The sequence below is a fragment of the Tachysurus vachellii genome, chromosome 20, assembly GCF_030014155.1.
Source record: "Tachysurus vachellii isolate PV-2020 chromosome 20, HZAU_Pvac_v1, whole genome shotgun sequence".
NCBI lineage: Eukaryota > Metazoa > Chordata > Actinopteri > Siluriformes > Bagridae > Tachysurus > Tachysurus vachellii.
In genome coordinates this window covers 10,379,727-10,403,610 of record NC_083479.1, presented here as the reverse complement: position 1 = coordinate 10,403,610, position 23,884 = coordinate 10,379,727, and the positions used below count along the sequence as shown (strand labels likewise).

The 23,884-nt window shown below is 37.2% G+C and overlaps 1 protein-coding gene across 1 annotated transcript in view; it reads left to right on the top strand.

Annotated features, from left to right (window-relative positions):
• esama (endothelial cell adhesion molecule a) overlaps nucleotides 1–23,884 on the top strand; it is a 33,026-nt gene that overhangs the window by 3,034 nt on the left and 6,108 nt on the right. Inside the window, exon 2 of the mRNA XM_060895675.1 lies at nucleotides 23,632–23,774. Within this exon, the coding sequence (XP_060751658.1) occupies nucleotides 23,632–23,774 (143 nt within the window). The remainder of the gene's footprint in view (nucleotides 1–23,631; nucleotides 23,775–23,884) is intronic.

Below are 23,884 nucleotides of genomic sequence, written 5' to 3'. Positions count from 1 at the left end.
TAATTACATTTGAACATGAGTTTAACAGTTTGAACGTGATCGGCTAATTCTGAGCACAGCTCGTTTGCGTTCATATGGTTTACGTGGTAAGCACATTTGCCTTCCACCTCTGGGGTTGAGGATTGATTCCCACCTCCACCTTGTGAGTGCAGTGTTTGCATGTTCTCCCCATGTTTCAGGGGGGTTTCCTCTAGGTACTTCAGCTTCCTTCCCTTGTCAGGAGATTTTGTTTGGTAGAAAGACCGTCAGTTTGAAAACTGTGTGTGTGTTTGTGTGAAACAGAGAGAGAGAGAGACTGTGCCCTACAATGGGTTGGCATCCTGTCCACGGTGTCCCCCGCATTGATAAATAAATGGCTGGATAAGATCCATTTATGGGTGTTACGTTCTATGTTTTTGGGTTCGGTGTTTTGTTTGTTCTTTCTCTCTCTCTCTCTCTCTTTGCTCCACTATCTATCTTTTCAGACCCCTACCATTGGACACCTCCTGTCAATCTTCATTATCCTGTGTGACATCACCCGTCGATCCACCAATCAATCAGAATCAGGATTAGAATCAGAAACAGAGACAGAAACAGAAGGAGAAAGAAGACGTGTGCTAATTTGTTAGGGGGCTCTATTGTTGTTCATTCGGTTTTAGAGTGTCAGACTGTTCATGTATCCCAATTTGTTAGTTATTTTGTGTATGTGACTTGAGGGTCACTTTGTGTATGTGACTTGAGGATGACTTTGTGTAATGTGACTTGAGGATCACTTTGTGTATGTGACTTGAGGATGACTTTGTGTAATGTGACTTGAGGATCACTTTGTGTATGTGACTTGAGGGTCACTTTGTGTATGTGACTTGAGGGTCACTTTGTGTATGTGACTTGAGGGTCACTTTGTGTATGTGACTTGAGGGTCACTTTGTGTATATGACTTGAGGGTCACTTTGTGTATGTGACTTGAGGGTCACTTTGTGTATGTGACTCGTGCGGGTCACTCGTTCTGCATCTAGATGCTTGTGTTTCTTCGCTTTGTGGATATGACTTTGTTTATATTGGGGAAAACTGGACAGGTGAGCACGTTACGTGACATACATTGTGCAACATGTAGGTAAGCTTTTCTGTATTAGACACACTAGGTTAGGAGCGCGTGCCACCCTCTGTACCTTTTTGTTTGAATAGGAAGTATAGGTTAGTTAGGGCGTCATCGACGCTGAAGATTTGTTTTATTACTTTCTTTTGTAGTTCAGGTTAGAGGGTTGTGTTCAAGCTAGTGCAGTTTTTTTTTGCTTATTTCTTTGTTTTGGCACCGCTCATGTCTCTTTTCCCCTTTCTGTCTTTTGTTATCTTGTTTCTGTAGATATCATAAATATTATCACCTTTTTCACCACCACTTGATAATAGAGACAGGTTTTGCCCACTATTTGTTGTCCTTGTCGTTGATTGCCACATGCACACCAGAAATCTAACTATCATTATTATCATTTCATATTGTTACATCCCAACCATACCCCTAAACACCGTTTGGGATCGTAACAATGGGAAATTGAATTGGCTCACTGTTCATTAGTCAATCATATTTCAGAAATGTTTACTAAGGTAGCATCTTGGTTGCACTTCCTTGTACCAGCCTCTCCTTATCTATAATTACTCATTTCTTAACATAATATAAACTGGCTCTTGCCCAGCATTCTTCTGCCAAGAATCCATGCCATGAGTGAAGACAGCTGGTCTCTGGACCTCTGCAGTTTCTGACTCCATTAATACTGCTGCTCCTGCTGGAAAAAGTTGTTCTGGTGAGCCAGGTGGCTTGGGTATTTTTAAATCTTTATCAGAAAGCTTGTCAACATTTGTTGTGATCCTCTTCTTTAGATAGTGTTTATATGGCTTAATGTGGTTTTGAACAAAAGCTCTTACTGACATCTTGGAGACTTCAGTTGTGCAGAGCGAAATGAGGAAAAACAAGACTTAAAATAACTAGTTATTTTTGGTTTGTTCTAAATATTGGTTTGTTCTAAAAAATCATCTTTTCCTTGGCACCCATAAAAATAGACATTTGGTTTCAGTTGTATCAGACTTATCAAGGCATAATAAGAGAAAAGTGACAGGACGTTCCATGACGTGTATGAGAAGTTTCTCTCTTCCTCTCCTTCTGTGCTCTGTGTCCCTAGAGGAACATGCTCAGTATGGGACAGGGGTCATGAGAAATCCAGTGGGCTACTTTCCCAAAACTCATCCTGGTGTGTGGACTGCTACACACACACACACACACACACACACAGTTTCTAGTTATCTTCTTCTGTTTGTAAGCAGTAATTGCTGAGTGGTCATCAGTGCATGTTCATGGTGTTTATCTTGATTATGAGGAGAAAGTTCTTATGAGTTTCTGCTGCATCTAACTGTTGCTGCTGACAGATTCATTTGCGCAACTAAAGTTGTTGTGCAGTTGTTTGCCAATGACTAAAGATGGCACAAACTTTCTTGCTGGCAAACAAATGTCATAAAGTATTTAGAGGCTATTTTAAACATTTCAACAAGTCATGGATAGTGTGTGAGGACTTCACTGATGATGTCATCAGAGATTCATAAATTTTCTTGGCACTTTGATGTAACAGAACCCCTGACAGTACATTTTAAGGTGTAGGTCTATAACAACGGGAAAACACTGAGGCATAGCATTGCCTGAACATGTACATTCATTTTTGCTTGATTTGACTCTTTTGTGATTTTGATTTTCATACCCATGTTTCTAAAATGTCCGAGAGAGAGAGAGAGAGAGCGAGAGAGCGAGAGAGAGAGAGAGAGAGAGAGAGAGAAATAAACTTCCTATAGCTGTTGCTGCAGTCTGCTGGAACATCCCACAGATCATTTCCTATGAGAAAAGTTTTTAAATGATTTTAAACTACCCTCACTGTCATCCAGCAAAATCATATACAGACACTTAAAGCTGATATAGTCCATATTTTGTTCATATAGTACATATACATAGTCCAAATAGACAAATATGTACAAATAGCCATACCCTCATCAAATATGTAATAGTAAAAAAAAACACATTTGGGCCAGAATGCCTGTTTTGTGTTTGTATATGCTTCTTTTCAGTCATTTGATGATTGTGTCAGCAGTTACTCAGCACTAATATCCTAATTATTGGAACTTACAGCTAAAAAAAAGCATATAGCAAAGAATAAAATACAGTGACTTTTGAATGTCTTTATAACTCAGTAGAAATAGAATTTTTGGTGTTTAAAAAGGTCAACTTTGTATGCGTTATGGAGAAAAAAGTGGGCTCAAGGAAATAAAAAGAAAATAGTAATTTATCATTTATCACAATTCAGACTGGTACAGAAACTCATTGATGTTAGAAACTCAGTGTTGACGCATGTGTGTGTGCAATGCCTCGTATTCCATGCAGTTATAAATATCTTTGTAGTGCTGCTAATGTTTACTATAAATCTAATAGATTTATTTAAACACATAGTTTATCTTCAAATATAGCATACAAGTCATCAATCTCTCAGCAGGTATCGGCTCTGTTATTACACTGGTATTAATGCCCCTGTTTGCTTTGGGTTTTCACAGTCAGTCATGTGGAAAAAGACATTGTGTCACTCAGATGCAAGCCCGCAGTGCCACTCACGGCAATGTTCATTAATGTCATCATTCCACTAGTTCACTAATCGTGAAGCACTCTGGGTAAAGTGGCCAGCCCACAGGGTCACTGTGTACTAGCTTGACAGGGAGAGATATTCTGTTTACCTGTCAATTTCTGTGTATTGTAGAGAGCTAAACACACACCACCTCTAAGCACTTTATACATAATTATACACACAAACCAACGCTGACTAGAGCTTCCTGAACCTAGGTCTGTGTTCTGGTCTCTATAACAGTCATTTTCAGTCCCATTTTCATTCTGCATCGTAATTATGGGATCTCAGCTATGATGCTTCTAAATTACATCGTGGTGTTTATGAGACCTGTGCCTCAGATTCAGAAGAGTTGGAATGATGCAATGGAATGATGTCACGCTTGCATCGGGCAGATTCACAGTCCCAGGTGACATACGTGACGATCAATACTTTCATTTCAGTGTTGCAATATTGTCTTGACCCCCTGACAAGTTCTAAATATTCGAGGTTGAGTCCTTCTTTACATGATTTGAGGAAAGAGCTCAGGATAATTCAATAAAGAGACTCAAGAGGTCAGATCATTCCCTAAAATCACACAGACTCATTTATTGGACAAATGCAATTTCCACTGCCAAAACACACAAAATCCTTTTTGTTAGTGTTTAAGTGGACAGTGCCCTATAAGAGAAAAATAGCACTAAAAAGCATTGATCTTTAAAGCCTGCCTCTGGCACTGTGCTGTGATTTTACACCCTTCTCTCTCTAGTTGAAAGGATTAAATGCTCCAAACATCATGTTAAATCCCAGCTGATTTATTCTTCTCAAATTCATGCTTGTAAATTTGGGCTTTTTTTTTTTGTGAAGTACAGTATATGCTGCACAAATGAACATAATACCAATATATCATTGCAATATGAAATGTGAAATAAGAGCAAAAATTTTTAAAGCACATACAGTAGGATTATTTTACTGCCTCACATTTAAATGTTGTGGCCAGTGCTGTACTGCTGTCTCTTCTGTAGTCCTTCTGCTTCAGAGACATGTTGTCTGAACTGATCTGCCTTTTTACAACACAGTTGTAAAAAGTGGTTATCTGGCCATTCTCACCTGACCTCTCTCATCAACAAGGCGTTTGTCGCCACGGAACTGTTTTTTTGGCATCATTCTGGGTAAAATCTAAAGACTTTTGTGTGTGTAAGTAGATCCAAGCAGTTTCCGGAATACTTAAACCAGAATATATACTCTAACACATTTAAAGCAACTGAACATTTTTCCCCATTCTAAAGTTTGACCTGATTTAAAAAAAAAATGTTTTTATGTATTTTAAAGTGGGTAAGAATATTTACAGTGTGTGTCTTATAAGATAAGATATACCTTTATTCGTCCCACAATGGGGAAATTTCTCTGTCACAGCAGCAAAAATATATAAAAAGTATAAAGAATAAAGACATAATATAATATACAGTATATACAAAAACAAAAATGTATAAAAAGAGTAGTGGTTACACTGAAGACATATTGCACATAGGTAATATTGCACATTTTTCAAAATTTCTGTTATTGCACATGTTTAAAATACTTTGTTATTGTTTATTATTGCAGTTAAACAGTAATAACAGTGTGTATTATGGTGACTGGTTCACTGGGAGCAGCTTTGATTGTAAAGTCTAATAGCAGCAGGGAGAAAAGACTGTCTGTATCACGCCTTCAGACACTTAGGATGTAACAGTCTGTCACTGAAGGAGCTGCTCAGAGCTGAAACTGTTTCATATGAGCAGTGTCTCTATATATAGGCCAATGTGCTACAGTACATTTCTAAGAGTATTAGTGACCACACAATGTCTTCAAGCGCCAAGTGAGAGTAAACCCAAAGCAGGATAGTTGCGGATTATATCTGGATTTGAAGCAGTCGAGCTACCTCTCACCATATCATCCGACTTCCAGTAGGATCTTGTGGTTTGCACATTCCAGTTTCTTCAAAAAGTCAGCATTTTGTTAGTCTGCAAAATGTGATTGGAGTTTTTACAAGTGTTCATAATGTGTTTGACTTGTAGGATGATTTTTATTTCCACCTAGTAATTGACACTAAATAACTTATCTGTCCTCTTCCTCTAAATTTTATTGACATTTTGAATGCATGGCGCTTAGTTCATTAGTGACTGATCATTACTGTTATTGATTTATCTCACTTTTGCCATCGAGTCATTAAGGCAGTGCCGCTATGCCTCATCTGAAATGGGTTCTTTATTTCCAGGCATTTTAGTTTATTTTCAGGTTTTTATTCCAGTATTTGTTTATGAACTAACACTAAAGCTTCTGCATAGCTCAGGACCTGTGTCAGGTAAATGTTCTTCCTGTTGTTACTACTATATGTTTCTTAAGCCCTATTCGGACGGGATCAGTTTTACGTGGGGTAAAGTAATTATTACCAGAGCTTCTCGGTGATTTTAGTCCCGTCCGAATGTGCCATCTCGGTAATCATTACGGACACTGTCAGTAAAGATTACGGCGACTTTTACCTTCTGTAAAAAGGTCCGGAAAAATTACCTCAGGTAATACTAATCCCGTCCGAATAGACCCGCTGTAAATATGTACGGTAAAATTCCGTCATTTCCTGTTTAAAAGTAGTTTTTGGCGCGTTTTGCAAGCATAGAGGCGCCATGTTGTCTGTTTGCGCACGTGATAACAGGAAGCAACGTCATACGCACATGACGACAAGGAGGTTACTGTGGTGCATAAAGCGAGTTACCCCTCCCACTTCTGCTAGTTTTACTGAGATGTCTTGTCCCGTGCGAAGTGGTCAATTTATATTACAGACGTCCTGAGGTAAAATTGCATTACTCCACGTCCCCGTGTAAAACTAATCCCGTCCGAATAGGGCTTTATTTGTGACATCTAGGCATGATTATAACATATAGTGTCAACATTTATAGTGTCATTTTCCATCTCTGTATGTGCCTTTCCAACATTTCATCATTATAGGAATCTGGTATATAAGTGTACTCTCTATTCCTCTCTTTCTTTTTTGACACTTGCAGAAACACTCTTGAAAACAATAATCCTCCAGTCCCCAGATGTAGGACTTTGTATAGCCCCATATTAAAGCTTGGCGAGTATTCCCTTGCTGTCACTACCTGTCACAGGCTGTTCATTTCCGCACTGTGATCTGGAATAATCTGCAGGAAGTGGCAGCAGGGAGCTCATTTTCTCCTGTCTCATTTAAAAATAGCCCCGGCTGTCAGGATCAGGCCACTCTGTCTATCCTGACAGTATTGATAATTCAGGCCTTAATTACTGTGTTATACATAATTAAGCGGTTGATGAAAAATCTGTGAAATGTTCGTTTGAACAGTTTCACCCTTAACCTGCTCTAACTGAGAAATCTGGCAAGAAAGGTGACGAGACGCATGCTAATGAGACCTGGAGTCTCTGCAGCTGAAATCAATCGCAGTGGAACGTCAGTGGTTTTAATCGGTTTGAGTCATTTGAAATTTGTATTTGACATTTATACATACACTCACCATCTATAGTAACACCAGAAAATTTGCTTATTTGTACAGTGTAGTGTGTAGTTTCATGGAGATCAAGTGCTTCAGGTAATTATTCAGTTATAATTAAAGAAATGTAACTTTAACAGTGTCCAAGTTGTTGATACCAGACAAACTTGGTTGAGTATTTCAGAAATGGTCGAACTTCTGGGATTTTTATGCAACAAAAAGCTTTATTGTATTTACACTTTATTGTGTGGAAAACCGAAAAAAAAAAGCATCCAGTGTATGGTAGTTCTGTGACCAGTCAGAGGACTTGTTTGAGCTGACAGGAAAGCTATGAAAACTCAAATAACCACTCGTTACAGCCCTAGAAGACCCCAGTGTGTTCTGCTCCAGTCAGCCAGAAACAGGAATCTGAAGCTAAACTGTTTACAGGCTCACCAGTACTACATATTTAAATATTGGAAAAATATCAGTTGATATTAAATGTCCAGATTTTTACTCCTCCACTCTTGGCATCTGAAAGAGAAGAAAAATGTTTATTTCTGCAGGAAAAGTATGTAGATACATTCCATGGTATTTATTTCAGCAACCACTGGCTTTTTGTTATACAGATGCGTGCATAAATATGTACTTGTGCTTAATGCTGTATTTTTATGGCAATGTACATTCATATCCATAAGTGATAGTGACTGTTTTGTATGAATGGATTTGAATAAAGCTGTGAAGATGTGGTTGTAGACTGTACAGTGTAGACTTTCAGTTATAATTTTAAGGATTCAACAAAAATCTTGGATTAACCAGGAATTATAGACATTTAATGACATTTTTATTCCCTCCATTTGTACAGGCTCAAAGGTAATTGGACAAGCTAACATAATATATATATATATATATATATATATATATATATATATATATATATATATATATATATATATATGATTTATATTCAATATTTGGATTCTTTTCAGTCAATGACTGGAACCAATGGACATCACCAAATGCTGAGTTTACTCTCTTCAGATGCTTTGCTAAGCCTTTGCTACAACCGTCTTCAGTCGTTGCTCATTTGTGGCTGTTTCAGATATCAGATGATGTGGTATGATTTAGATCACGAGCTCTTTCTTTCCTTCACCATCATCTTCTCTTCCCAACATTCTGGTACAAGTTAGCCTGCTTTCTGTACAAAGAATCTTTTTCCATAACTGTTCATTTCCACAATTGGGAATCTTATGGTAAAACCTCTGTATTTACATCCATGAACGCCTCTTGTTTGTAGACTTTGACAAGGATGCAACTAATTCCTGTTGTGACAGGGTTTTTCTTCACCAATGCATTGTGCGATCATCAAATTTACTTGTCCAGTGAAGCCAGTGAACATAGAGGCACTATGTAGAAAATGGTTGTAATGGCTTCCTATGTTTTTATATTTTTATTAAATCTGTTGTAATAAATCTGAAAGTCATACAGTTCAAACTCATCTTGACTGCTTCATTTCAAATCCACTGTGATGGTGTAAAGAAGCAAAATAACAACAGTTGTGGCACTTTCCTACTTATGGACCTGACTGTATATCAAATCTCTAAAACACTTTGTCATTAAAATCTGTTATTAAATGTGCTGTATAAATCACATGTACTTACTTATACTGAGCTCTAGATTTGTCTGCTTAATCAAGCTGGTGAGGATTACTTCAGGGATTATGAAGGCATGGCAAAGTATCAGTAAATTAGCTTTTTGGCTTTAATCTACGGAGGACAAAGAAGCATGTTTCCACTGGGGGTCCATTCTGAAGAGTGTGTGCATCTGTGTGTCTCCATGGTATGGTTGGCTGGGTGGACATGTCCTCCCTTCCCCCTTCTTTTCCTATATCCGTTAGTCACTGGAGTGTTTTAGGGAAGGGAGTTTTAAATTCAGTCCGTCACATACATGTCAGATTTATTGACATACACATACACACAGAATGTGAACAGCTGAAATGTAACTATCCAGCATCAGATAGTAAATGCTTAGCATGGAAATGATTTTTTTTGGCGAATGTTTTTACCCATGAAGTCACAGCTTTGTGATTCTATCATTAAGCTTGAATAACTTATATGTAATACCTATTTTACTGTAGTTTCAGATATTTAGTTTTTTTGCACACTAAGTAAGAAATAGTTCACAGTTTCAGGTTGGTTTAATCAGCGGTCTTTTCCAGCGTGTATGATTTGCGAAATTCAGAAATAAGGTGTTGAATTTGGATACTTGAAAAAGGAAGAAGAGGAGAAGGCGACTCGACCGCAAAGATCACTTCACATTTAGATGAAGTGATAAAACATTGTTTAGATAAAACATTTTTCTCTGGATGACGAGAGCTGCAGGGTTTTCTGTGTGCTTGTGCAGTTTGTGTTTTAGATATTGCTCACTCTGGAAATGCACTCAACCTTCGGGAGTTTTTTCAGCACTACTCAAAATCTTTTGGCTGTTTAACTACATTTAGCAAAGGAAGCAGTCTGAGTGCTATATTCCAGTTATATTCCAGTGCACATTCTAGCATCAACCTCCATTTTACTGTAAATCGTATTTAGTTTTGAGGATGTACATGTTTTGTTTCAAAGGAATGCTGCACATTTGTGCGAATTTGAGATGAAGGATAAAGTTGCTGACAGACTCTTCTCATCCACACAAACACACCCTATGACTTCCATAATTACCCTCACTGATCAAAGGCTTGATCTGTGTGGCCACACAGTGTTTATTATGTGGATTACGTGCAAGACAAACAGTAGCAGTGCAGACATCCATCTTTACACATTAGTCTGGGACATGAGCAGGCAGTGATCTGTTTTTCATCTAAATAATTGCTCAGAGATCCATCTTAAATTGACTCTGTGGGAACAGTCATGTTGTAAATTGCCATTGCTATCAATTCCACTGATCAGTCCTGAAGTGGTAGGACAGTTTTTAATTATTTATATGAGTAGCATGAATACAAAAGGTGCGTCAGAAATACAAAAGAGTTATAGAATCTGGTTACACATGATGAAAATACAACAGCGAAGTGAATGTAAGCCACGTCTGAGTCTTTTGGGATTGAGGGTTGTGAAATTAGAGACTAAGAAATGAAAGAAATGTATTGTTCCTGCTCTGTAATTATCCTATAATACCCTTTTCACCCATAAACTATAAATAAGGTCTCCTGATACAGTTTGTGTCCTTTTTAATCAATCAACCCTCATTGCAGTCTTAGTTTACAAAACTACCTTACACTACTAATTGAAAACCAGCCACTTTATTAACTTTCTGTCCATTTTAATTATTGGATTTTGTTTCATGAAGTGTATAGGGTATTGTTTGGGGGAAATATCAATACATCCATTTAATATTGAATCAATGTACTTCCATTATGTCAGAATTTATTACTTGTCCACATGTTCCATCTTTGTCACTTTTCTGTTTCTCATGAGCTCTTTTCAAAATACCTTTTGTCTTCTCACCTGATGACAGACTGCACCTCCATTGCAGTTCTTTGTGTCATTCTCTCTCTCTCTCTCTCTCTCTCTCTATATATATATATATATATATACAGTTGAGGCCAAAATTATTAGCCCCCTTATGAAATTAGACAAAACTCTTGATTTCTCCATAGAAATGACCATTAACAACAAGTGTTTTATAGTGTATTTGTTTCCAAAATAACAAAGACAAAATCTCCACTAAGTTTGATTAGGATATTTAATTGAAATAGTGAGTTGAAACAAGAAAGGGCAAAAATGAAATGTCCAAAATTATTAGCCCCCGGTCATTAATAGTCAATAGTGAACCCTTTCTGAGCCACAACTGACAACAACCTCTTAGAGTAGTTCTTTACTAGGTTGGCACAGGTTTCCTGAGGGATTTTAGCCCATTCTTCCATTGCAAATTGCTCCAGCTGGTCCAAATTACATGGCTTCCGAGCATGGACATTGACTTTGAGCACTCACCACAAATTCTCAATAGGATTGAGGTCTGGGCTCTGTGCGGGCCACTCCAGGACCTTGGTTTTGGTATCCTTCAGGAACTGTTGGACCAATTTCGATGTATGCTTTGGGTCATTGTCTTGTTGGAAGACCCAGCGTTGACCTAAGGCTAGACTACGAGCAGATTTCTGCATATTATCCCTCAAAATGTCAACATAATTTTCTTTTTTCATGATGCCATGCACCCGAACAAGGCTCCTTGTGCCTGAAGCTGCAAAACAGCCCCACAGCATGATGCTGCCACCACCATGTTTAACAGTGGGAACTGTGTTCTTAGAGTTGAAGGCCTCACCCTTTCTTCACCAAACATAAGCAACATCCATGTGCCCAAACAGTTCCAGTTTAGTCTCATCAGACCAAAGCACAGACTCCCAAAACTCATCTTTACCTTTCAAATGTTCACGGGCAAACCTCAGTCTAGCTGTGATGTGCCGCTGTTTGAGTAAAGGGGTTCTTCTGGGACGATGGCCCTGAAGCCCACCACGATGAAGAGCCCTCACAACTGTGTTCCTTGAAACATCAACTCCAGAAGAGGCCAGGTCAGCAACAATCATCTTGGCAGATGTCCGGGGCATCTTGCTGATATCTCTGACTATTTTCCTCTCCAGGGTTCTTGAAATCTTGCGCTTACGACCACGCCCAGGTTTGTTTCTTACAGAATTTGTCTCCTTGTACTTGGCAATGATGCAACGTACGGCGGTTCTAGACACTGTGAAACGCTTGGAAATGGCAGTATAACCTTCCCCCTTATCATGAGTCTCCACTATCTTCTTTCTGAGCTCAAGACTGATTTCCTTTGTCTTTGGCATGGTGAGTAAAAATAGTCTCTCCCAATAATGTGTTCAAGTGCCCTGTTCCTTGGAGTCCTTTAATGCTGATTGAATGCCCAGGTGTTGTTAGGAAGCCAATTGACTGCACAGGTGTGGTTTGAAAACTGATTGATTAATTTGGTGTGTTTTGAAAGCTGATTGATTAATTGGGTGTGTTTTGAAAGCAAATATTCACAAGGGGCTAATATTTTTGACCACCCCATTTTCACTATATTTGATTATAAAGCAAGCCTATAAATGTATTTTATATTTCAAAATGTACCAAAAGCTACTAAATAGCACTGGTGAATGTTTGATTATATCAAGTTTTATCAATGCTGCAAAAATTGGAAAGATCTTTAGGAAAATGTTCCAAAATTCCTGGGGGGCTAATAATTTTGGCCTCAACTGTATATATATATAGGAAAGATTACCTCAATAGACATCATTGTATATTTGGAAAGCGTCTCTTTTTTCAACCACTGCCACTGCTGAGTAAATGGGATTGTTTCTGCTCCACTGAACTCATGAGCAAAATCATTTCAATATGATTAATGTACATTATGATTTATTTCACACCAGCATGGTACAGATATTATGGTGTTCAATCAGTTCCTGCAGAATCATTTTGACATTTGAGATTTCTGATGAGGGTAGGGAGAAAATTGATTTAAAATAAAAAATCGCATTCAGCCTTATTAATTCTACACACCACCACAGGAAGCCTGAATCCTATCCAGGACTCGGGCAAAAGGTGCGAGACACCCTGGACATGGATCTAATCCATCACAGGGCATCATACAACTCTCACACACCCAGTCAAACACTATCGACAATATAGAGATACTAATCGGCCTACAGTGCATGTCTACCAGAGTGTAAAGAGAACAGGAACATCCTGCTTATCTGAGGCAGGAAGTGAACCCCCAACCCTAGACCCATAGTCACCGTGTTCCCCTTAAAATGAATCTAAATTAATGAATTGAAATCCTGTTTGCTTTGGTGGTGTATTGTTTTGGCGATTTCATTCTTGTTGCTGGAGATTTTTTATGAAATTGGAACTGTTACCTAAAAATGCTGTAATACTGAGCTCATGTTAAATATTTTGTGAGTCTATGTGTAAGAGAGAAAGAGAGCTGTAAGGAATCATGCATGCATATAGACAAGTGCTGAGGTTAGAAATAGATGAAATAGGCAAAGGTGTATTTGTCCCTGCTGACAGGGCAGAAGAGGGACAGTGTGATTTTGTATCTTGTTTTCTTTTGAATTCAAAGTGAAGGGAAAAGAGTGAAATACTTCATGTTTCAAAGCTGTACAGGATCTCTGGGGTTGTGTATCTCCAGGAAATGTGTCCATTTGTGCCTTTCCTCTCCTTTCTATGTTACTTCCTCTCCCAGCTGCCTGCCACTCCCTGATAAGCTTCAGCCTTCATGCGCCCAGCAATTCCACTGCTCCCTGATTACTTTGATAATTCCACAAAATAAATAAATACATTTTATTCTGTCTTTCAAGGGAGCTGGTAATTTATCTGGAGGGAAATGTTTAGATAGAGGAAATGTTCAGACATTGATGGATTGGCTCTGGAAACAAGAGAGATAAATACTTTAAAGGAACTGGAGGATCATTAGATGAATCTCTGGTACTACACTGAAAATCTACACAATTTTCCGATTCTAGTTTGATAGTATTAAAGATTATAAACTAGGATGGAGTTAAAGACTAATTTGATCCCCTAAACTGTAAAATTTATTTTCACAATTAATTGTTGACCGTATTGGTTATGCACGATTGGTTATGATCACTGGTATGATAACTGTACAGCCCAAAAAAAAACAAAATAAATCAAGCATCACTTTTTAGGTTCAGTGTTAGATTAGTTTGTGGTCTAATCTCCACATTATAGATGGGAAATGTGACTCTCTTAGCTTGGCCTCCACCCATCTTTCCTGTTATTGGATCCCGGGTAGCTAAAGCAGTCAAGAGGTGCTTTGTAGGGTCCGGCAGACCTGGACTATTGTCTGCTGTCTCTAAGGACTCTTTTTTGTTGGTGATGCATGTTAAAAACAATGCAGCAGACTAATGAGTCAGTAAAATGAGTATGTCAGTTTCGTTATCTTAATATACTGTATGTCCCTTCTGTGGTATAAAATTATCCCCAATAAGCCAGTGGATGCTTTAAAAAATATCCAACACACAAATGGTCTTAATAATGTTATCAAATAAACATTATTGTTTATTTTTTTGCTTATTTTTTTATTATTTATCTACTGCAGAATCACTGAGAACAAGCAACTAAAACACTGATAGCATGTTCTTCAATCTTGAGTTAATCACTTCCTTTGACTTTAAGTCACTTCCTTTGACTCTTTTGAGAGAGAAGGATGTGGATCTTGTCACATACCAAGGCCATAGATAAGACAGACACAGTGTTGAAAATCCCAGGGTCAGTGACATGAATGTCTTCAAATATATTACCATGGTATAAAGTCACATCCGGATAACAGAGAAACAGGGAATACTATGAATGCTTATGTAGTATATGCAGTAAGGTGTAAATTGCCTATAAGGCAGTATAAAAATATCTCATCAATATCTCAATTTTGAGCAAATCAGTACTTGCCTTTACAGGTGAAATATCATAGAACATTTTCTTTTAAATGTGTAACTTTCTATTACAAGAACACGGTTAAATTAAAACAAACAGTAGTTCTGCATTGAGTTCTCATGCTGATAGGAAGAAGGCTTGTTTGCTACATGTTAAATGCTACATGTAAAATGCCTTGTTTGGTTTAATTTTAATCAGACCGTCATGGATAAAAACGACCTTGAGCACATTCAGGAATTAGTACAGGAGTTATTATGATAACAATTTAAAAATATATGAATTTTTTGATGTCCAATAGGGTAGAGTCAGAAGCATAAAAATATAAAAAATATTATCAGACACTCTCTAGTATATCACTATGTTTTGATGTGTGTGTGTGTGTGTGTGTGTGTGTGTGTGTGTGTTTTGACAAAATGCCATTTAACGAATTAGCATGGTGGGAATATGAAAATGGTTTCTGTCACTATAAACTGATAAAATGAGCTGATCTTAAATCTTAGATATAAAATAAGAGAATAAAAAGTATATTGCTTTTTGTGTTTGTTTTTTACAAAAAGACACCAAAAAAGTCCCACCAATATATAACCTATATAATTCAGACTAAAATAAAGAGCAGCTCTTACCAGTCCTACCTAATACTAACTAGTTGCAATAGCCTCAGTTGTTTGCTTTTTCTGTGTCAGTGAAGGCAAACAACAAGAGAAGAATAGCTGCTTGTATTTGTCTGTGTTCACTTGAAGTGTCATGTCACATTTGTGTAAGGGTGAATGTCCCAGAAACATTTGTTAGTGGGTTTTCTTTGGAATTACTGACAATGAAATATTTTCACTTCAGCATGTTGTAAATCTCCTAATGTACTCACTGCCACATTGTCCCCACATTTGTTTGTTTTACTCGCATCTTCCCTGAACAAAGGAAATTCACTTGTACTTTTTTGAAACTTTTTTCGTTAGCAGTGTGTAAATTGTAAATTGGGGTCTTCATGAAACAGATTGTTTGTCCAGCTCATCCCACAGGTGCTCTATCAGATTGAGATCTGAGGAATTCGGAGGAAAAGGCAACACTTGTCATGTCCCTCAGACTATTTCTGAGCAAGTTTTGCAGCGTCGATCCATGCACTTGCCCATTTGTCCAGCTTCCAACATGACAACTTTGCGAACTGACTGCTACTCTTGTCTGTTTAAGGCATGTTAGTGCCACTATTTAGTTTTCCAACATCTCTCCCAGCTTGTTTGTTGTCATATGTGTATGCTGAACATGATTTGTCTCAGTGTATCTCTTTCCGCATTTCCACAAACTGTATTAATGTCTCAATAGATAATTTTTGCTGTTCATGGGCATATTTCTCCCTATTTTAGTAACTCCAAATTGAGATTGTGTTATTATGCCAGGACTTATAGGGTACTACAGTGCCTTGTTTCGTGTCAATGGGGTTAGGTCAGTTATGGCTGACCAAAGCTGGTGTTTTAGGAATGAAGCCAAGAATACTGACCCTCACCAACTTGGTATTTTTCCATAAACAATGCTTCAACATCACTTGCTGTTTTCAACACAAAATAAAATGAGTTTAGAATATTTAGTCAATAATTCTCAACACCATATGGAGTTTAAGTTACTAAAAGTGAAAAACAATTTGATCAATGAAACAAAGTACATTGATTCAGAGATGGAGAGAGAGAATTATAGTCATAATGCAGTCAGAGGAATGTGTGTTAGTGTGGGCGTACTATTTTATCTACATCCTTTTGTTTCTGTTTGTCTCTGTTGACCTTTGAGCTAATCACAAGTCACACACTAAGCAGCTTCAAACACATCATCCTCTGATTATTTCAAGCCAAAGACAATGCAGTTCCCGTTACCATTGAACCTCTGAAAGTTTTCTTTCCTTCCTTTCACCTTTTACACACTCTAAGAGCCTACTGTGGCCTGTTTTTAGGTTTGTTATTAGAGAATTTATCAGTTGTTTGTTCAGTCGCTTGTGTGAAACATGCTTCGCAGAGGAATTACACTGATTGTTTAGGGACAGATGTTTTACACAAAATCGATTTGACAGCATGTGGGAAACATGCTGTGAGATTATAAGCACAAATATAACCCATCTTCATCATGCCAGACCAGGCTTTGCTTTTGCTTTGCTGTTATTGTTCTGCATGACACTACAACAAATTAGACTATTAATATTATTTATTTTATTATTTTTATCACCTAAGGGAAAATGTGTATTAGTATAATATGTGTTTGTTTATTTAAATGACATAAAGTAAAAGCCCAGCTTATAAAGGGATGCATTTAGCTTCATAAGATGTGAGGTATAAGGTTTGTGTGTCAGAGATGATCACATTTTGGTGGTTCGTGTAACTCGTGCTGTAATCCAGGCAAAACTCATCATCTTAATCCAGGGTGTCCTGAGTGGATTGCATCACCAGTCATGCTCCAGTTTTCTACAGATTGAGCTTCTGAGATTTGTAGAGAGGTGGACAGGAATACACTTTTAAAACGATAATAGCAGATCAATTATAAAATCAGATTTTCTGAGCCATGTTCGAAGTATAAGCTCAATATAAGCATGTGTGACTGTCACAAGACTTGTTTTAATGCATTAGGTTTTAAAGTAGTAAAGACATTAGTAATTGTAATCTATTAGTGCTGTTTGACCTGTTGCAGCACATTAGAAGATTACATTTGGTTTAACAGTGACAAATGATCTGGGATGTACAGAAATGGGAAAAAGTCATGCTGAAAAAAATGAGAACTTTCACTGCAAGGCAGCTGACAAGCTCTGTGCAACTGCTCTGAGAACCTTGCGGAGGCGAAAAAAAATCATTGCTGTAACAGGCCACTGAAGTAAATCATCTCTAGAATTGTGCTGGCACCCAAACTGTAATGAGCAGAGATCCTGAAGCAACAGCCTTTCTCACACCGAGTCATCCAAACACAGATGCTGAGAACACAAGAACCTCACTTCAGTGAAGCACAACCATGCTCATGTACTATGAGTGGAAATGTCCAGATTAATAAAAAGAGTAATCCTAATCTTTGCCATTGTTCTGTGTATGGAATTCCCAAATCCATTATGTTGTTAAAATAGCATTTAATAAGACATGTTAAACCAAGTTAGATTGGCTAATGCTAGTGTTGGTAGTTTTTAGGTTTGCTAGCTATCGCTGAAAACATCTGTTGTATGATAAGGATTTATGTCCATGTGGGTGTGGCCATGCTTGTGTGTACGTATATGTATTTAGGTTATTATGTTAATAGCTGATTGCTATTTTTGGACCTATATCCCAGGCATTGTTTTATCTCTAAATGCAGGTTCTTCCTGTCTCAAAGGAAGCAACAAAGGGGGCAGGAACAGGGTTTAAGACTTCATTCCTTCTGCTCCTCACTTCCAGGTGCATGTAGGCATTACCCTATCGAACCGTGGCCTTACAGTATTCTGTTATCTCAGGACTTGTCCATTTACTTTAGTGATCGTAGGAGTGATGAGCCTGTATAACTGAACTACTAACTCCTGTGTGCTCAAATCAAGGAGTGATATATTTTATGCATAAGCAAGGAGCAAGTCCTAAAATAAAAACCGATTAGTGTAGGAACTAAAAGTATTTTCTTGACATTGTCATTGCAGTTTAGTTTAGTGTCATCTACAGTATTTCATAATCTCTGTTTGTTAGATGTTCAGCAGTAACCCAGAGCCAGATCAGCTTTCGGGTTAGTGTGACATGCAGGACCGGTGTAATGCTAAATCAGATTTCACACAACACTCATTACTGCTTCAATTAACATTGGGCTGCTCAGCTCCTCGAAATCGGATGCTTATCTGCTCTCTGAAATGACAGATCAATTCTTCCAGCTTCATACAGAGTTCTAAGCTCTCCTGTGTGTGACACACAAAAACACACACACGCACGCAAGCACACATGCGCACACACTCACACACACACGCACACATATAATTCCTCCTAAAGTCTTACACTGCAATTATACTAGAGCCTCATAAACATATCTCAGTAGAACTGTTCCACTGTGATGCCTGTAATTACTGTGTGTGCGTGTGTGTGTGGTGAATGAGTCTTCTGTTTATCTGATAATTAGCATCTTTGCTATGTGCACTTTTTATCTGTCGTTGGCCAAAGAAGGAAGGCAAGCCAAGCTGAATTTGTCTCTTTACCCTATCTATCTGTCTGTCTATCTGTCTGTCTGTCTATCCATCTAACTATCTATCTATCTAGTCTAATTTAATGACTTATTCTGGTTATGTGTCAGCATCCTAAAAGGTCCTACGAATTGACATATTATTGACATATAAAGCTTAAATACACAGAAATGTGTTTCTCTACATTTCTTCAATTACTTAAAAATGTCTGGGTGTTTTCTTTGTTAAATAACACCACATCGGTTTATTATTAGTTTATCATTAGTTTATTGGGAGTGGCACAAATCAGATGTTCAGATGGTTAGGTTTTGGTGTGTATTGTTATAAATCTGTCAGCACTATCAACAGATTTATTCAATTTTGCGAATTTATCAGCACTTTAGTGGTTTAGATAATAATTGAATTGGGAAACACTGACTGGTATCTAGGAGGTCATTGTTTTTAGCATCAACATGTTACTATAGAATATGCATTTACCTCCCCAGACATTACAGTGGAATGAACAGAATAGAAATGTAGCTTCAGTTATCTTTTTTCATGTGAATTGGATTTCACAGGTTTAATCTTTATATTCTGAGTCTTTATATATCTTCTCAAGCCACTCACACATAAAATAATTTCTGCAAATGATTTAAGTCTTCTGAGAGGAGAAATTTCCATCTTCAGCATACATGACTGTACAGTATCGTCTACAGGATGTAAAGTCAATACTGTATCTGTAATGTTCTTTTATCACAGTACTATCTACTGAACCATAAAAAACTACTGCTATGGTAAAGACAAACGTAAATTATATCAGTAAGGTCTTGGGTGGTGTTCAGAACATCTTCAGAGCAATCTGGTGTAGCTTCTACAAGTCTTGTTTTTGTGCTGGAAAAATCAACACTCTTCTTCCAACGTATTCCCTCGGCTTGTCTTATATGTTGCGGTGTTCAATTGTGTTGAGATCTGGTGACAGTGAAGTCCATAGCATATTATTTATATCATTTCCTACCCTTTTACTACAAACTGTTCCTTGAGCTGTTGATCTCTCTGGATAAATGTCTCTAGGTCATTAGATAAGAGACCAAGCCAATCACGATACAAATGTTTAATCTTATTATGATCAGTCAAAAGAAGTTTTTTACTAGTAAATTGACCTCTGAAGCATAACAGAGCCACAGGTTTGTCCTGTATCAGCTCATTAGATATATTTATTAGTACTATATAATTCGGACCAGAGGTTTTCAGTAAGTTTTCTGGTGGGAGATGGACATTTTCTTTGAATAACTGAGATCATTATCTTCTTGGAAGACTAAGGCTCAGAGCCTTAACCTCATGGCAGAGACATCCAGGTTTTAGAATACAATACAGTCCTACAGTATCTTGTGCAAGAATCTAGTGCAAATTACACCCATGTCAATCTTCTTTCGATTAATGGTCACAAAACAGCCCCAAAGGATCATTTGATTCTCTAAAATGTTACTCAGTTCATTAGTTTATCAGGTGCTTTCCTTTTGCATAGCAGTTCTTTTTTTAATGGTGGGAATGACCATATAAATAAATGTGAAACAAAATATTTTATCAGCCCTTTTTCTCAACAGTTTATACTAAATGCAGTGTATTAAATGTAATGATTTATAAATATGATTATACAGTGAATACTTTTGGGGATATCCATAAAATTTAGAATCAATAGACAGTTTTTCCACTTTGTCAGTGGCACTGTGAATTGATATTGTTCTGAATCACTACACGACCCATTAGTTTCCACACATACACTCGAACAGACACATAGTACAAAAGCCTTTGTATAGCCTCCTAATTCACACAGACACTGGATGTAGCTGTGAGGTGATGATGCTGTAGCTGTGAGATGATGCCCTAAACTGGTACTTTTTATTCTTTCAGGATCTTAAAGCTGGGGTTCTTAAAGATTTTGCAGTCAGTGACATTTTAAACAAATAGACAAATCTATTTTCCATGCTCTCCATTAGATAACTATTTCATGAATAGAATTCAACTATTCACTTTTCAGATTTATACATTATTACCTATGAACACAATATTGGCTATTCACTGAAGTCATAAAGCTTTTCATAACTGAAGCTTCCACTTAACATTAGTCCAATTTCACATTATTTGTAGGCTAAATTAAAGACTTATTGAGGTTTGTTTTAAAGGCATTGAATTAATCAGACCAGTGGAACAAGTTAATGCCCATAACATGTCAGTAATAAACATTATTTATATTTTCACCACTGTAGCTAAACACCCTCACTATGCTTCACCTACCCCAATCCTAGAACCACCGTCCTAAATGTCCTAAAACCATCAGACGATTCCTTGTTTTCTTGTTTGTTATATGTTGTTTGTTTGATTAAATAAGTATGTGGTTAATAATAGACATCACAGTATTTCCAGAGTTTGACAACCAATGTGTCATTTCTTCCAGAATAGTGACTGAAAATCACAAACACATTTTAGCTTTCACTCTAAAAGTAATTTTTTCATGTCACTAATGTAATTCAGATTTGATCCACCTGCTGCTATACATCAAAAGGTAAATAGGCAGATGGATATCAGGCTCTATCTATCTCTCTTCTTGTGGCAGACTTATTTTGCAGTTCTTATCTTCTCACATTCTTGCCATGCAGCATAGCTAAGGGCAAGTCCTCCATTATACAAGAGATTACCGCAAAATGTCCTTCGTTCCACATTAATTACCAGGCTCACATATCTCTCTTTATGTCATCTTCACCGCTGAACAACCTCATTCTTCTTCATCTTCTTCTTTATCTTTCCCCAGCTGCTTTTAGAGCTTCACCTTTTCTGTTACCTTCTATTCTATTCTATTCTATTCTATTCTGTCTGTGTTCATCTGTTTGCCTTATGTAGTGCTCAATATACAATCTACAGTTCATTTTCTCTTGCTTGATTGGACACACTTGTCACAGACTTTTTTTTTTTTGCAGAGCTTTAAAGAACTTTGTGTTACTGGAATTAGATCAGAAACGTATAGACATTTGTAAGAACAAGCTAAGTTTTCCATTGATATGTACAAAGCAACCTCAAGGGAAGATTGAATCATTAGATATTATCTCAGTGTGAAAACCATTAACAGCATTAAAAGCTGTGTATTAGGATTCTTGTAACAGATGGATTTTGTATACGTTATGTATATTAGGCAAAACAATCATGATTATGAGCAAGAATGAAATTGGAATGCCAAAAGTCATTTTGCGGGTCATTAGATAAGCTAATGTGATAGACGGGAGGAAATTAGATTAGCACTCAGACTGATGTGACATATCATTAGAGAGCTGTGATAATGGGTGATCATTACTAGCTTTAGGAATAGCCGGGTGTCTTGCACTTGACTTTTCGCTTTTGACTTTTCAATCACTGTTACTCCTGGTGGCATATAGCGTTTTTTCTCTCCTGACACTCTGCTTTTTTACACAATTGCAGGATTATGATTCAGGTCTCACTGTGGCAGGTGACACATCGACTTCTGAGGCAGAAGTGTGAGTCACCTTCCCTCGGCTAAGACGTACAAAAAAACAGATAATCTTCTAGAAAAAGCTTTAAAAACATTAGTATGTAAAAACATTTATATTGAATGGACCAATCAACCAGTTACACTGCATAAATACATGCAGGTACAGCTCAAGAACTTCATGTAATGAAGTAATCAGCACATCACATCAAGCATCAGCATGTGATTACGGTGAATTTGTAGCATGGTTGTTGATGCCACATGTGCTTGATTAAGTATTAGAGTATATGAGTATTAGGAAACTGCCGGACTCCTGGGATTTTCACACACAAACAGTCTCTAAAGTTGACACAGAATAGAGGGGGGAAAAACACTCCTTACAACTGTGGTAATCAGAAAATGATGTCACAACCTACGTGATGAACCTTGAGGTTTATGGCACACAATAGAAGAACACCACATCAGCTTCCTCTTATTTATATAATACAGTCTAGCCAAAATAATCTTATACGATTGTGTTTTCCTTTGACTGTATTTTGTCTAAATCTATTCCAGGACATGATTATCATACCCAGAATTAATATTAGTATAATGTGAATGTTTGTCTTATGTGTTTCAAATCTTAGTTGGTGATCTCTAAGGCATTTGATTTAAACATAGTAAATATAATGTAGAGGTTTTTTTAAAAAAAAAAAGATTCATTATTTTGTATATACGGAAAGTTTACACTTTTTGAGGAGATTGTGTTGGTTTTCACACATACATTCAATACACACTGATCTTTACTGTATATCCTTACACACAAAATCTGTCTGAAACTATTTCCCTGGAATGAACGTTCTCTTAAATGCATGAAGCACTATGAGCTTATGATCCAGGCAAGCTGTGATGAATTGACCGTTTGCTGCCATCATGAGGTGGTTGATGTGAAATACATTACCTTATTTTAATGCTCTGACAACGGCATTGTCTATACATTTTGCTGTTTATCTTAATTCGCAGGAAATCATAAGAGTAAAAGGATTGAGAACATAAAGGACTGTCTAATCTTACAACTCATTTGTAGAATGTATTATAAGATTGTATTGTGATTTTGGCAAATGTTATTGAACATAATCCTGTACATGATGACGGTGCAGGTATTTTGTATTTTGGTTATCAGTGCTAAGGCTTATTTTACTTCTGAATGTCATTTGAAAAGTCATTTTTTATTTGTAAGAATTGTTATCGTTTAAGCAAGTGTGTAAAAATTGTTTATAAGGTCTCCATAATCCACCTTTCCAATGCATCTACACTTTATTATTGTTACATATAACAGTACTAACATTCATATCCTTTGCTATTACACATTCAGTGTATGTTGTTGTCAGTATTATGCATTGTACTGCAGACAGGCAGTTGTTTTTTAAGATTACTCTGTAAAAAGACAATCTCTGTCTTTGTGTGCTACATATTTCAATGTTCCTCACTCTTTCTTTAGGACTTCTGGCCCAGCTTCAGTTGCCGCAGACGAATGTGGTGGCGATTCAGGGACAGATGGCAGTCCTTCAGGCCACATATTCAGGAGCTGACCTCAGTAACGCCGCCATCATCTGGAACTACCTGGCTGTTCAATCCCAAATGGTGGGTAGCTTGTAAACTATTGTTACTATTATACTGTTATTATAGTACACACCTTGGATCTCGGACCTCAGTGAAGTGGCCAGCAGAAAGGAAGAAAATTAAATAAGGAA